At 45.5% G+C, this 14,020-nt stretch overlaps 1 protein-coding gene across 1 annotated transcript in view; it reads right to left on the bottom strand.

The window, feature by feature from the left end:
- LOC124549858 overlaps positions 1-8,742 on the bottom strand; it is a 46,707-nt gene extending 37,965 nt beyond the window's left edge. Inside the window, exon 1 of the mRNA XM_047125271.1 lies at positions 8,565-8,742. Within this exon, the coding sequence (XP_046981227.1) occupies positions 8,565-8,705 (141 nt within the window). The 5' untranslated portion in view covers positions 8,706-8,742. The remainder of the gene's footprint in view (positions 1-8,564) is intronic.
- Positions 8,743-14,020: the final 5,278 nt, after the last annotated feature.

The raw sequence follows: 14,020 nt of genomic DNA, 5'->3' as shown, positions 1-14,020 counted from the left end.
TCTTACGACAACTTGTCACTAGAACTGTAATGGATGTGATATTGACAGATAGAATGTACACTCCTGGAAATTGAAATAAGAACACCGTGAATTCATTGTCCCAGGAAGGGGAAAATTTATTGACACATTCCTGGGGTCAGATACATCACATGATCACATTGACAGAACCACAGGCACATAGACACAGGCAACAGAGCATGCGCAATGTCGGCACTAGTACAGTGTATATCCACCTTTCGCAGCAATGCAGGCTGCTATTCTCCCATGGAGACGATCGTAGAGATGCTGGATGTAGTCCTGTGGAACGGCTTGCCATGCCATTTCCACCTGGCGCCTCAGTGGGACCAGCGTTCGTGCTGGACGTGCAGACCGCGTGAGACGACGCTTCATCCAGTCCCAAACATGCCCAATGGGGGACAGATCTGGAGATCTTGCTGGCCAGGGTAGTTGACTTACACCTTCTAGAGCACGTTGGGTGGCACGGGATACATGCGGACGTGCATTGTCCTGTTGGAACAGCAAGTTCCCTTGCCGGTCTAGGAATGGTAGAACGATGGGTTCGATGACGGTTTGGATGTACCGTGCACTATTCAGTGTCCCCTCGACGATCACCAGTGGTGTACGGCCAGTGTAGGAGATCGCTCCCCACACCATGATGCCGGGTGTTGGCCCTGTGTGCCTCGGTCGTATGCAGTCCTGATTGTGGCGCTCACCTGCACGGCGCCAAACACGCATACGACCATCATTGGCACCAAGGCAGAAGCGACTCTCATCGCTGAAGACGACACGTCTCCATTCGTCCCTCCATTCACGCCTGTCGCGACACCGCTGGAGGCGGGCTGCACGATGTTGGAGCGTGAGCGGAAGACGGCCTAACGGTGTGCGGGACCGTAGCCCAGCTTCATGGAGACGGTTGCGAATGGTCCTCGCCGATACCCCAGGAGCAACAGTGTCCCTAATTTGCTGGGAAGTGGCGGTGCGGTCCCCTACGGCACTGCGTAGGATCCTACGGTCTTGGCGTGCATCCGTGCGTCGCTGCGGTCCGGTCCCAGGTCGACGGGCACGTGCACCTTCCGCCGACCACTGGCGACAACATCGATGTACTGTGGAGACCTCACGCCCCACGTGTTGAGCAATTCGGCGGTACGTCCACCCGGCCTCCCGCATGCCCACTATACGCCCTCGCTCAAAGTCCGTCAACTGCACATACGGTTCACGTCCACGCTGTCGCGGCATGCTACCAGTGTTAAAGACTGCGATGGAGCTCCGTATGCCACGGCAAACTGGCTGACACTGAAGGCGGCGGTGCACAAATGCTGCGCAGCTAGCGCCATTCGACGGCCAACACCGCGGTTCCTGGTGTGTCCGCTGTGCCGTGCGTGTGATCATTGCTTGTACAGCCCTCTCGCAGTGCCCGGAGCAAGTATGGTGGGTCTGACACACCGGTGTCCATGTGTTCTTTTTTCCATTTCCAGGAGTGAACACTGCCTGATAATAACTGTGAAGCATACAGAAGACATGCTTGGGTCGGATGTCCATGTAACTTCGTACACATACACACCATCGGCGGATATGTAAATGGTTAGAGTTCAATTCTCTGAGAGACTGAGAACGGCCACCGGCGCATTAGTGGTGTTCGTGTTTCGTGCTGTTACCCGATCTGGTAGGACATACGCTGAGGTGGCAAAGGTCAGGAAATTCCTCCTAATAGCGTGTCTGACCTCCTTTTTCTCGGCGTAGTACAGTAACTCGACGTGGCATGGACTCAACAAGTCCCCTGCGGAAATATTGAGTCATGCTACCTAAGCAGCCGTCCGTAATTGTGAGCGTGTTGTCGGTGCAAGACAGTGTGCATGAACTGACGTCGCCTTTATTCCAACAAATGTTCCATGGGATTCATGTTAGGCGATCTGGGTGGCCAAATCATTGGCTCGAAATGGCCAAAGTGTTCTTCAGACCAATTGCAAAGAGTTGTGGGCCGACAACATGGCTCATTCAAAATGGTTCAAATGGCTCTGAGCACTATGGACTTAACTTCTGAGGTCATCAGTCCCCTAGAACTTAGAACTACTTAGACCTAACTAACCTAAGGACATCACAAACATCCATGCCCGAGGCAGGATTCGAACCTATGACCGTCATGGCGCATTGTCATCCATAAAAGTTCTACCGTTGTTGGGAACATGAAGTCCATGAAAGACTGCAAATGGCTTCTAAGTAACCGCACATAACCGAAAACCCAGTCCTTTCCATGTAAACGTAGCCCACATCTTTATAGAGCCACCACCGGCTTGCACAGTGCCTTATTGACAACCTGGACCCATGGCTTTGTGTGCTGTGCCTCATACTCGAACTCTGAGCTCTTGTCAACTAACATCATGAACTCATCTGGCCAGGCCATGGTTTTCCAGTCGTCTATTGTCCAACCGATATTGTCACAAGCCCTGAAGAAGCGCTGCAGGCGATGTCGTGCTCTTAACAAAGGCGCTAGCGTCGGTCGTCTGCTGCCATAGCCCATTAACGCCAAATTTCGCCGCACTGCCCTAACGGATACGTTCGTCGTGTGCCCCACGTTGATTTCTGCGGCTGTTTCAATCAATGTTACGTGTCTATTAGGACTGACAACTGTGCGCAACTGTTGATGCTCTCGGTCGTTAAGTGAAGGTCGTCGACCACTGCGTTGTCTGTGGTGAGAGGTAATGCCTAAAATTTGGTTTCCTAGGCACAATCTTGACATTGTGGATTTCAGAATATTGAATTCCCTAACGAGATCCGAAATGGAATGTTCCTTAAGTGTAGCTTCAACCACTATTCCGCGTTCAAAGTCTATTAATTCCCGTCGTGCGGCGATAATCTCTCCGTACACCTACTCAGATGAATCACTTTAGTACAAATGCCACCTCAACTAATCAATCCACTGCTCTCTTATACTCTTCGGCATTCGCCCGTTACTGAACCTACATTTATCGCGAAATCTCTCGCCCAGGGAAGAGCCCGAGGCTCTAGCAGGTGATGCTATTATATGAGAAAGGTAAAAGAACGGGCTCGTATAATTACATACCAATATCCTTAATATCGGTTTGCAGCAGAATTCTTGTACACATTTTGAGTTCGAATGTAATAAATTACCTTGAGACAGAAGAGCTTCTGTCACAAACCAGCACTGGGTATTGCTCCAGTTTTGGAATTCCCACCAGGTCGGATTAATGGAACGCATCAAAGCAGTTCAGAGGCGTCTTGCCGTACGAGGTGCATTCAAGTTCTAAGGCCTCCGATTTTTTTTCTCCGGACTGGAAAGAGATAGAAACATGGAGATTGTTTTAAAATGAGGCCGCGTTCATTGTCAATACGTCCCAGAGATGGCAGCACCGTACGGCAGATGGAATTTTACCGCCAGTGGCGAGAATGAGAACTGTTTTAAATACATAAAATGGCAACGTTTTCCTTACTTGAACAGCGTGAAATCATTCGTTTTCTGAATTTGCGTGGTGTGAAACCAATTGAAATTCATCGACAGTTGAAGGAGACATGTGGTGATGGAGTTATGGATGTGTCGAAAGTGCGTTCGTGGGTGTGACAGTTTAATGAAGGCAGAACATCGTGTGACAACAAACCGAAACAACCTTGGGCTCGCACAAGCCGGTCTGACGACATGATCGAGAAAGTGGAGAGAATTGTTTTGGGAGATCACCGAATGGCTGTTGAACAGATCGCCTCCAGAGTTAGCATTTCTGTGGGTTCTGTGCACACAATCCCGCATGACGACCTGAAAAAGCGAAAAGTGTCATCCAGGTGGGTGCCACGAATGCTGACGGACGACCACATGGCTGCCCGTGTGGCATGTTGCCAAGCAATGTTGACACGCAACGACAGCATGAATGGGACTTTCTTTTTGTCGGTTGTGACAATGGATGAGACGTGGATGCCATTTTTCAATCCAGAAACAAAGCGCCAGTCAGCTCAATGGATGCACACAGATTCACCGCCACCAAAAAAATTTCGGGTAACCGCCAGTGCTGAAAAAATGATGGTGTCCATGTTCTGGGACAGCAAGGGCGTAATCCTTACCCATTGCGTTCCAAAGGGCACTACGGTAACAGGTGCATCCAACGAAAATGTTGTGAAGAACAAATTCCTTCCTGCACTGCAACAAAAACGTCCGGGAAGTGCTGCGTGTGTGCTGTTTCACCAAGACAACGCACCCTCACATGGAGCTAACGTTACACAACAGTTTCTTCGTGATAACAACTTTGAAGTGATTCCTCATGTTCCCTACTCACCTGACCTGGCTCCTAGTGACTTTTGGCTTTTTCCAACAATGAAAGACACTCTCCGTGGCCGCACACTCACCAGCCGTGCTGCTATTGCCTCAGCGATTTTCCAGTGGTCAAAACAGACTCCTAAAGAAGCCTTCGCCGCTGCCATGGAATCATGGCGTCTGCTTTGTGAAAAATGTGTACGTCTGCAGGGCGATTACGTCGAGAAGTAACGCCAGTTTCATCGATTTCGAGTGAGTAGTTAATTAGAAAAAAAATCGGAGGCCTTAGAACTTGAATGCACCTCGTATTTGTTACCGGTAGCGTCGATCAGGACGCAAGTGTTACGAAAGTGCTTCGTGAACACAAATGGGAATTCCTGAAGAGTAGAGGACGCTTCGCGCGGCACTATTGCGGAAATTTAGAGAATAGACATTTGAGGCCGCCTGCACATCGATTCTAATGCTGCCATCGTATATATCGCATTAGGAGCACGAAGATAAAATGAGAGAAATTAGGGCTCACAGGAGGCTTCTAGACATTCGTCATGCACCGTACGGTGGTTTGTGGAGTATTATGTAGATGGACGCGGAGACGTCACGTAATCGTGTGAGACAGCGTTATTAGCACGTGACAGAGTTTGAGAGGGGCCTCATTGAGGGTCTCCATTTGGCCAGGTGGATATGTGTAGCATTCGGATGTGACAGTGGTCGGATATTGAGTTGCATGAGAACACGTGATGGGGGGCACACTCTTCGTCAAGGTTCTGGTCGACCACGTCTGACCAATACAAGGAAGGATTGCCATATTGTGCACCAACACATCGCAACCCTTTCACATCCGCATCTGCTGCGCGAGAACAAGTAACGGACTCCCAGCTACATGCTGTGTCATCCCGCACTATTGGTCCGAGACGAGAAGCAGCAACCGAACTAGGAATTAACGCCCCATACATTGGCTGCCGTTAACACCAGAACACAAACTGGTGTGTTTGGAGTAGTGCCATGACCATGAAGTGTGGACTACTAATGAATTGTGTTCAGCGATGAACCGCAGTTGTGCACTAGTCTGGATGACCATGGTCGGTGAGAAACCTTCCAAGAGGTCCTGTTCTTCAGATGTTTTGAAGAAACACAGCGGTGTTACTCCTGGGGTAGGCAGCCACTCGGTATGACTTCAGGTCACGGCTGGCATTGGTCGAGGGAACTCTGTATGTACAATGGTGTGTCATGGACGCGCTGCGCCCTCATATGTGACTCTTCAAGCTACAGTATCGTGGTGGCATTTTTCAACAGGATAATGCTCGTCCACACACGCCATGCGTCTCTGTGAACTATCTGCGTGATGTTGAGGTACTCCCATTACCAGCCAGATCCCCAGATCTCGGAGTCCAGCTGGGACGCCAACTCTGTCCCAGCGCCGTTATCCAGGATGTCAAGGACCAGTTACAACAGCTGTGAGGCTCCGGAGATGGCCTTACGACACCCCACCCAACCCAATCAGTGCGTGCATCCAGGCCGGAGAGGGTGCAACGCCATTCTGCTATAAGTCGAATAGCCGCGATGATGATTCTATATTGGCAATTTTTTATTGGCAGAAATGAGACAACATTGTGAGATGTTGAGCAAGATGGTGTAATCCAAATAGAAACATCGCTCGATTCAAATGTATTATTTATTAGCGAAATGATTGCTATATTATGAGATAAGTTCTTTTACTAAAATAATAAATGAGAGCATGAAGAGAGGATGCGAAAAATTGGCGTTCCTCATGATTTTCTTCAGTAGTTGCGCTAAGTAATGCAGAAAATCTGTAATTGCGTATAAGTTACTTGGGAAGAGAACTGCCTATGAACTGTAGTCATTGAATGTCATGTTGTTTACCATTAGAGGTTCTGATTTATGATTTTTTTTCATCCATGGACTTAAGGAGTAGCAATCGAGCAATTTAAGGCTGGTTTTAAGTCCAATAATAAAGAGAATTTCTAGTTCTGCTTTATGTATATCTTCTATAGTTTTTTAACATCCATGAGTTACGCGTACATAAGCAAAAGTAAGGAAGTTTGAAGTATCGACGCTAGGACATATCAGACTTCAACAATATTATAATATTTTTATTTATTTATTTTTCTAATTTTTTTTTTTAGAAGTGCATAGAAAGTGTGGCTCGTTTTACGTAATTAACAGGTAGTAACATTTATGAGGGCTGAGTAAGTGGTTGACGATAGAGAATAGATACAGGAACGTAGTTTATCTGGAAACATGAGCATTATCAGGATAGAGTTGTCCTCCGGCTGATGCGCTAAATTTATAAGTTGTACAATACTATAACTCTTGATTATGAAATTCATAATTCATAAGCAAACATTACTTTGCTTTCTTATAAAAAAAGTCCTTTCTTCAGTATTGTATACACTCTGTCATTTGAAGTTTGTACGCAAGAAGAATGAATCTGATGGATATTATCATGTACAAGGATTAATGACATATCATCGAAGCAACAAGACAATTGAGTGATGTAATGAAAATTTGTGGAATATAAGATTATTTTACATGACTAAGGGTCTTTTGTGCCTTGCTTTCAGTTCTCGGATGGAGCATGAGAAAAAATGACTGCCAGATGCTTGCGTTTTCTACATCTTCCTTCGTCAACGACATTTACAAAACTGCAGGATGCTGATACTAGGTCGTAAAATATCGTTTTTATATTTTGGAGGTTTAGACATCTCCAGTCCCGAAACGCTTCCATATTCGGCTGATCAATATCGTCACGACACTCTCGTATGAGTAGTCTCCTGACGGAGACCCTCCTTTGTACACATTTGAAATCTTAGTCCCTCGTAGATAGCCAGTACCGTACAAATAGACAGGAGCTTCACAACCTCTATTTCACAAGCTAAATTTAATTTATATTTCCATTTCGTAACACGTTTTCAGCGGTGACCAACTACAGAAAAGATCAGAACCCAATATTTTTCTACCTGTAGATCTAGTTTCCACTCCCTATAGCAAACTGATATTTTGAAATGGAGAAAAATGACAGCAGAGTTTCGAAGCAACATTTTTCGGAAGGTTATCCTGTCATCTACAAGAAAAATGATGTTCAAGTAATGTTTTGTACCAAATCGTCGACATATCAATTCAATAGCAGTGACTCTATCCTTGAGAAATACCAAACATTACTTCTGTGACCACTGATGATTATCCTGTGAGATTAAAATAACAAACTTCGCGCATAAGAAAATCTTAACGTAGCCATGAACTCAGGTAAATATTCTGTATGAATATATTAATTTCAATTGCTGATGTTGCATGCAGGTTCATACAGACTTCGTTTGCGTTCCCATATTGCCGGGGAAAGAAAGATTTTAGCGTATTATTCTTTGGGAATTGTATATGGAGAATGTGGAGGCGTAGTTTCATGAAATAAAACACTGATGCAGCACGTACTTGGCAAGAACTTCGCAACAGTGTAACAGAAGAAAATTTACTTAGAACCCAAAATCTAGCTAGTGTGCTGTATAGGCTTTTAAAACACACACACACACACACACACACACACATACACACACACACACACACACACACACACACACATATATATATATATATATATATATATATATATATATATATAATGTTAAAATGTTGCAGCAAGAATCTACAGCAAGTCAGTTGACAAGTCCGAATATCTGTCTAGCATCGTTGTGAATTTGGAACGAGCTAAAAAATTAGTAACTGAAAGGAAAAGATTTATGATGAGCTAATTTTGTCGCCACGGGAGAGTTACCGATATGCTTAACATTAATCGAAACATTCTGAGAAATTCACATGTAAGAAACCAGGAAGTTTAGACTTGAACGCATCTTCGACAAAGTGGTCTTTGAGGACACATTGCAGATGTCTCTTTTGGTGTCGGTCAGGCTAGTCGAAGGCCTAAAAACCACTTCGCTGGAGCAGAATTTGAGCTTATGTCCCTCGAGGTACGAACTCAGAGAAAATTTTAGGACTGCTGTAACCTTATCTGCCAAAAATATTTTAAAAGCATACGCTTCTCCAAACAAGTTCCCCAAAGATCACGAGAAAAGAGTAACGAAATAAAGATGTATACCGCAGGGTATACACAGTTAATTATTCCGCAAATCTTTCCTGACTAGATCACAAAGAGGCGAAGTTGATATCGATAGCATATGGAGTTGACTGTAAACGGGAATTACAGGACAAAAATATGAGCAGCGGGTTATCAGGCACAAAAGCGAACAGCAGTAAATAGGCGTCAGAACAAGGCGTCTGGTAGGCGCTCGCTCACCTCGTCCTTCTTGCCGGAGCTTGCTTTGGTGTGGACCATCGTGTGCCGAGTAACTCGTCTTCGTCGGCGGCAGCCAGTGCACTGTCCGGGCGAGAGGTCTGGCCGCGCATGACATACGCTCGGACCGACGCCACTGCGCATGCGCCTACTCGCGGGAGCTCGATAGCGGTTCTAGCAGGAACCATTCACAAGAATCGGGTGGTTGAGAAACACAAAGACATCGAAAAGCGCGCGTCCGAGAAAATGAATTTCTCGTTCCTCGACCCTTGCGATTGCCTTATTTTCTATTTTGAGACTGATTACAGCCATTACTGATTTTTTAGTTTTCTGAAGTCATATCGACTTGAAAGACATCGAGTGTAGAATATTTTGACGAAACAACGCACGCGTATGAGTCTCGAGCCACAAGTAAAATGTGTGTTAGAACTCGTTTACCCATTCCAGGACACTTCCTGACAACTGCAACTGAGAGTAATGGGTGCGTCATACAATTTCATAACCAGGCAGCTCTTACGACGTAATTTCTACCTTCGATTACATTTATAATTTTTATATGTATGTCTGTGTAAAACCTCTTTTTATGCTTTTAGTATGTTATCTACATTCTACTGCAAATATATTTTATAGTGCGCGCGCGCACACACACAGACAGACTGACAAACAGAGTTACATAATTATTCACTTCTTAAATTTAGTTCCACGCTCATTCTGTATATATATTTCTGTTAGGTAACGGTATACGTGCTACTATACTGTCGCAGCATGAAAAGTTACAAAAAAGTCGACGTTAATTGTGAGTGCTATTTTTACAGTATACCGCACTGCTCTTTTACGAAACACGAGTATTCTTTCTAAGAGTCATCTTGTACACTCCACTACAGATAAGAAGACCGAGCGAGGCAGCGCAGTGGTTAGCACACTGGACTCGCATTCGGGAGGACGACGGTTCAATCCCACGTCCGGCCATCCTGATTTAGGTTCTCCGTGATTTCCCTAAATCGCTCCAGGCAAATGCCGGGATGGTTCCTTTGAAAGGGCACCGCCGACTTCCTTCCACGTCCTTCCCTAATCCGATGAGACCGATGACCTGGCTGTCGGCCGGCCGGTGTGACCGAGCGGTTCTAGGCGCGACCGCTACGGTCGCAGGTTCGAATCCTGCCTCGGGCATGGATGTGTGTGCTGGTGTGCTGTCCTTGGGTTAGTTCGCTTTAAGTAGTTCTAAGTTCTAGGGGACTGATGACCTCAGATGTTAAGTCCCATAGTGCTCAGAGCCATTTGAACGGTTTGAACCTGGCTGTCTGGTCTCCTCCCTCAAACAACCCAACCCTATAGATGAGAAGAATCAGACGTGTGTAAACACGAGTCCAAAACCTCCTCCTTTTCACTGTTTTGTGGATCAGGGGGTGTTGGGGGGGGGGGGTGTTCTGTAAGCATATACGAGTAGTTTTATGTAACGTATCTATATTCTACATGGTCCACTAAGTAAAATGCTTATCTGCAGTGGTTCCTTAACACATAGTACTGGCTATTTCTTCACTTCCTTCACTATTTTTTAAAAATATCTACATTACTCACTTCACACTATCTGCTGAAATGCTACATAAATTGTTTTGAAGCGGACATATATTTTTCTTTGTTCAGAATTGCCTCATTTTCAGGCTCATCCTTGTCTGAGGGGTGTGGATAACTGTCACGTCATACACACACATTCTTCGTTTCTGATTAACGTTTTGAGCGACTGCATCAACATAATAAGTAATCAGTATTGATCCGATATTGACACCTTGTAGGAAGCTGAATTTGACAGTTTTAAAATCACATCTGTAACTAATCACATTTCTCCCAACATTATGTCTGATTTCTGTGTAACTGTCTTCTCTTTGATGCGTAAGATTTTATAATAGAATAGCATTTTCATCGAATCCCGTATTGATACAACGTCATTATTAGTCTTAAATGGTCTACTTAGTCTAATGTATGAGACAGAGCTTACTGCAACCCATTCTTCATTGGACAACATGATGTCTCAACAAATTACAAATAGTTTCGACATAAGTTTTCGGTAAAATTGTGCTGGTTACAAATCAAACACGGGAACTGATAATGGCTCCCATTTATGTCCAACTGGCCACTAACAGCTCGCCTGGTACTTCAGACAAGGGCATTTAGAAAATTCTGAACAAAATCTCTTGCTGTCGATTTATTGAGTCTCCTCCACTTTGCTGTGTTGAGGGTAGTATGTAGTTAAAGTCTGATATATCATGACATTATTCTACGGATTTTTCCAAGCGAAAACCAGTGGTATTGTTCTGTTGTTTTCCAATTCACCTCTATTACCTAGCTTAAAGTCTGACTTTATTTTATATAAATTTAATGATTACGGAAGAATACCTCCGTGTGTTTCAATGGATGTATGAAGTGCTTTAATTCACTGTCGCTGCATTTATGTTATGGGATGTTACACCATCTACGCCAATTGACTGTTTGACTTTTAATTGTTTTATTACGTTATAAATCTTGTTAGAAGAGTACTGTAAAGAGAGACAGCAGGCAACAGACTAGGATTTATAAAGCGTAAAAACTAACGATCATACAAATCGAACTCCCTCCACCCAGGAAAACAGAACGTTGTCTAGAACGATGAAGACTATGCAAGGTGTAATACGGAAATTAGTAGCACGACTGTCGATGATGACGGGTAACCGTTAAACGTATTCAGAAGGGGTCTGATAATCTTCCTAAGTGGCATCTCTGGGAAAATAGCGTGTAGCATTTCGCACTGCGTTATTAAAATGGTGCACTCGGATATCATACGTACTTATTCTAAGCTTCGCATCAGTTCACTCAGGTAGTTTAACGTAGTAGCCCAATGTCTGTGCGATTTGACGACTTCACAAACATCAAGCCACAGAGAAAGACTGACAGCGAACTCTGTACAATTGAACTAATCTTCCGAAAAGAAACATCTGATATGCCTATACATTGGTTACGAATTTCCTGTAGTCTGATACTCGATCTTCAAAAAATCACTGTTTGCAGCTTCGACGCTTCATGTCGACGACGAGTGCTAAGAACCTCAAGATTTGTTTTGTATTTAAAACAAAATTGTTTTGCAGAGATGCGGCAAATATTGTCGTGTGCACGTCATCCAACGAAAGATGAATTCACAAAGGAGTTCGTGGCGCCCTCAACAGTGACCTCTGTAGCCAAGGCGCTAGATAATATAAATCGAAGGCTCGAACCCCAATGGTCAAAGATATTTTCGTCAAAGACCTTTGGATAGCAAGGCGAGAGAATATATTGGCAATTACTCCATGACGACCAGAATGTATTCCAAAGTACTCGATTCTTTTTGGTCTGAGATTTCGGCACTGTTAATGTCGATTTCGTCTGATGGACGACGACACTGCACATGTACCCCGATGTCAACATGGGATATGATCACCATGCACACGTACACAGGCCGCACAACAGGTAGGCACACTCTGGATCAGGTGGTCGAGCAGCTGCTGGGGTATAGCCTCCCATTCTTGCAGCAGTGCCTGTCGGAGCTCCTGAGGTGTCGTAGGGGTTGGTAGACGTGCAGCGATACGTCGACCGAGAGCATCCCAGACGTGCTAGATGGGGTTTAAGTCTGGAGGACAGGCAGGGCACTCCATTCGTATGATACCTTCTGTTTCAAAGTACTCCTCCACGATGGCAGCTCGGTGGGGCCGTGCCTTATCATCCATCAGGAGGAAGGTGGAACCCACTGCACCCCTGAAAAGGCGGACATACAGGTGCAAAATGACGTCCCGATACAACTGACCTGTTACAGTTCCTCTGTCAAAGACTTGCAGGGGTGTACGTGCACCAGTCATAATCTCACCCCACGTCATCAAACCACGACCTGCATACAGATCCCTTACGAGGTCATTAAGGGGTTGGTATCTGGTTCCTGATTCACGACAGATGAAAACCCGGCGAGAATCACTGTTCAGACTATACCTGGACTCGTCCGTGAACATAATCTGAGACTTACAATGACCATGTACTGTGTTTTTGACACCAGGATTTAAGGGCTCTCCTGTGACCAGGGTCAGTGGAATGCACCTTGCAGGTCTCTGGGCGAATAAACCATGTCTGTTCAGTCAGTAGTCTGTGTGTCTGGAGACAACTGATCCAGTGGCTGCGGTAAGGTCCCGAGCAAGGCTACCTGCAGTACTCCGTGGCCGTCTGCGGGCACTGATGGTGAGATATCGTTCTTCTCGTGGTGTTGTACACTGTGGACGTCCCGTACTGTAGCGCCTGGACACGTTTCCTGTCTGCTGGAATCGCTGCCATAATCTTAAGATCACACTTTGTGGCACGCGGTGGGCCCTTGCTACGACCTGCTGTACTTGACCAGCCTCCAGTCGCCCTAGTATTCTACTCCTCATGACGTCATCAATATGTGTTCTTTGAGCCATTTTCAACACACAATCACCATTAGCACGTCTGAAAACGTCTGCACACTTACTCGCTGCACCGTACTCTGACATGCACCAACGCACCTCTGCGTATGTGGAATGCTGCCAGCGCCACCGTGCGACGACCACACGTCAAATGCACCGCATGGTCATACCCCGAGGTGATTTAAACCCGCAAACCCCCCACCAGAGCGTTGTTTCACCACGTATCAGCTTTATCCTTAATTTATGAGCATGAGTGTACATATTTTCAAAAATGGTTCAAATGGCTCTAAGCACTACGGGACTTAACATCTGAGGTCATCAGTCCCATAGACTTAGAACTACTTAAACCTAACTAACCTAAGGACATCACACGCATGCATGCCCGAGGTAGGATACGAACCTGCGATCATAGCAGTGGCGCGGTTCCAGACTGAAGCGTCTAGAGCCGCTCGGGCATAGCGGCCGGCGTACATATTTTACGGGGCTGTGTACTGTGTACAGCAGGGGGACAGTTCGGATACGATGACTGCTTGTTTCAGCATGACAGTGGACAATGCCATGAACCAGCAACTGTGAGCATTCCTGAAATGGACTGGTCTGCCCAGAGACCCAACCTGAATCCAATTGAAAACTTATGGGATGAGTTAGAACCTGGACTTCGCTCCATACCACATCGTCCAACATTTCTACCTTCTCTGGTTTCTGCTCTTAAAGAAGAATGGACTGCCATTCCTCCACAGGCATTCAGACACCGCAATGAAAGTGTCTCTAGGAGAGTTCAAGCCATCCTACAGACGAAGGGTGGACACCTCCCCAGACTGATGTCCGTTGATAGGCGTACGCACAGTTTTGATCAGATACTGTATCTTCTTTTATATTCAGTAAACACGTGTACACGAGTTGCAGACTGGCCAATACTTCACCAGTAAACATAGCCAAATTGTTGTGTATCACTGCTTATGTACAATTAACACTGCCGAAAAAAGAAATCTGATACAGAACCAGGCAATACTGAATTAAAGC

Source organism: Schistocerca americana, chromosome 1 (genome assembly GCF_021461395.2).
Source record: "Schistocerca americana isolate TAMUIC-IGC-003095 chromosome 1, iqSchAmer2.1, whole genome shotgun sequence".
Taxonomy (NCBI): domain Eukaryota; kingdom Metazoa; phylum Arthropoda; class Insecta; order Orthoptera; family Acrididae; genus Schistocerca; species Schistocerca americana.
This window is presented reverse-complemented; position numbering and strand designations above follow the sequence as displayed.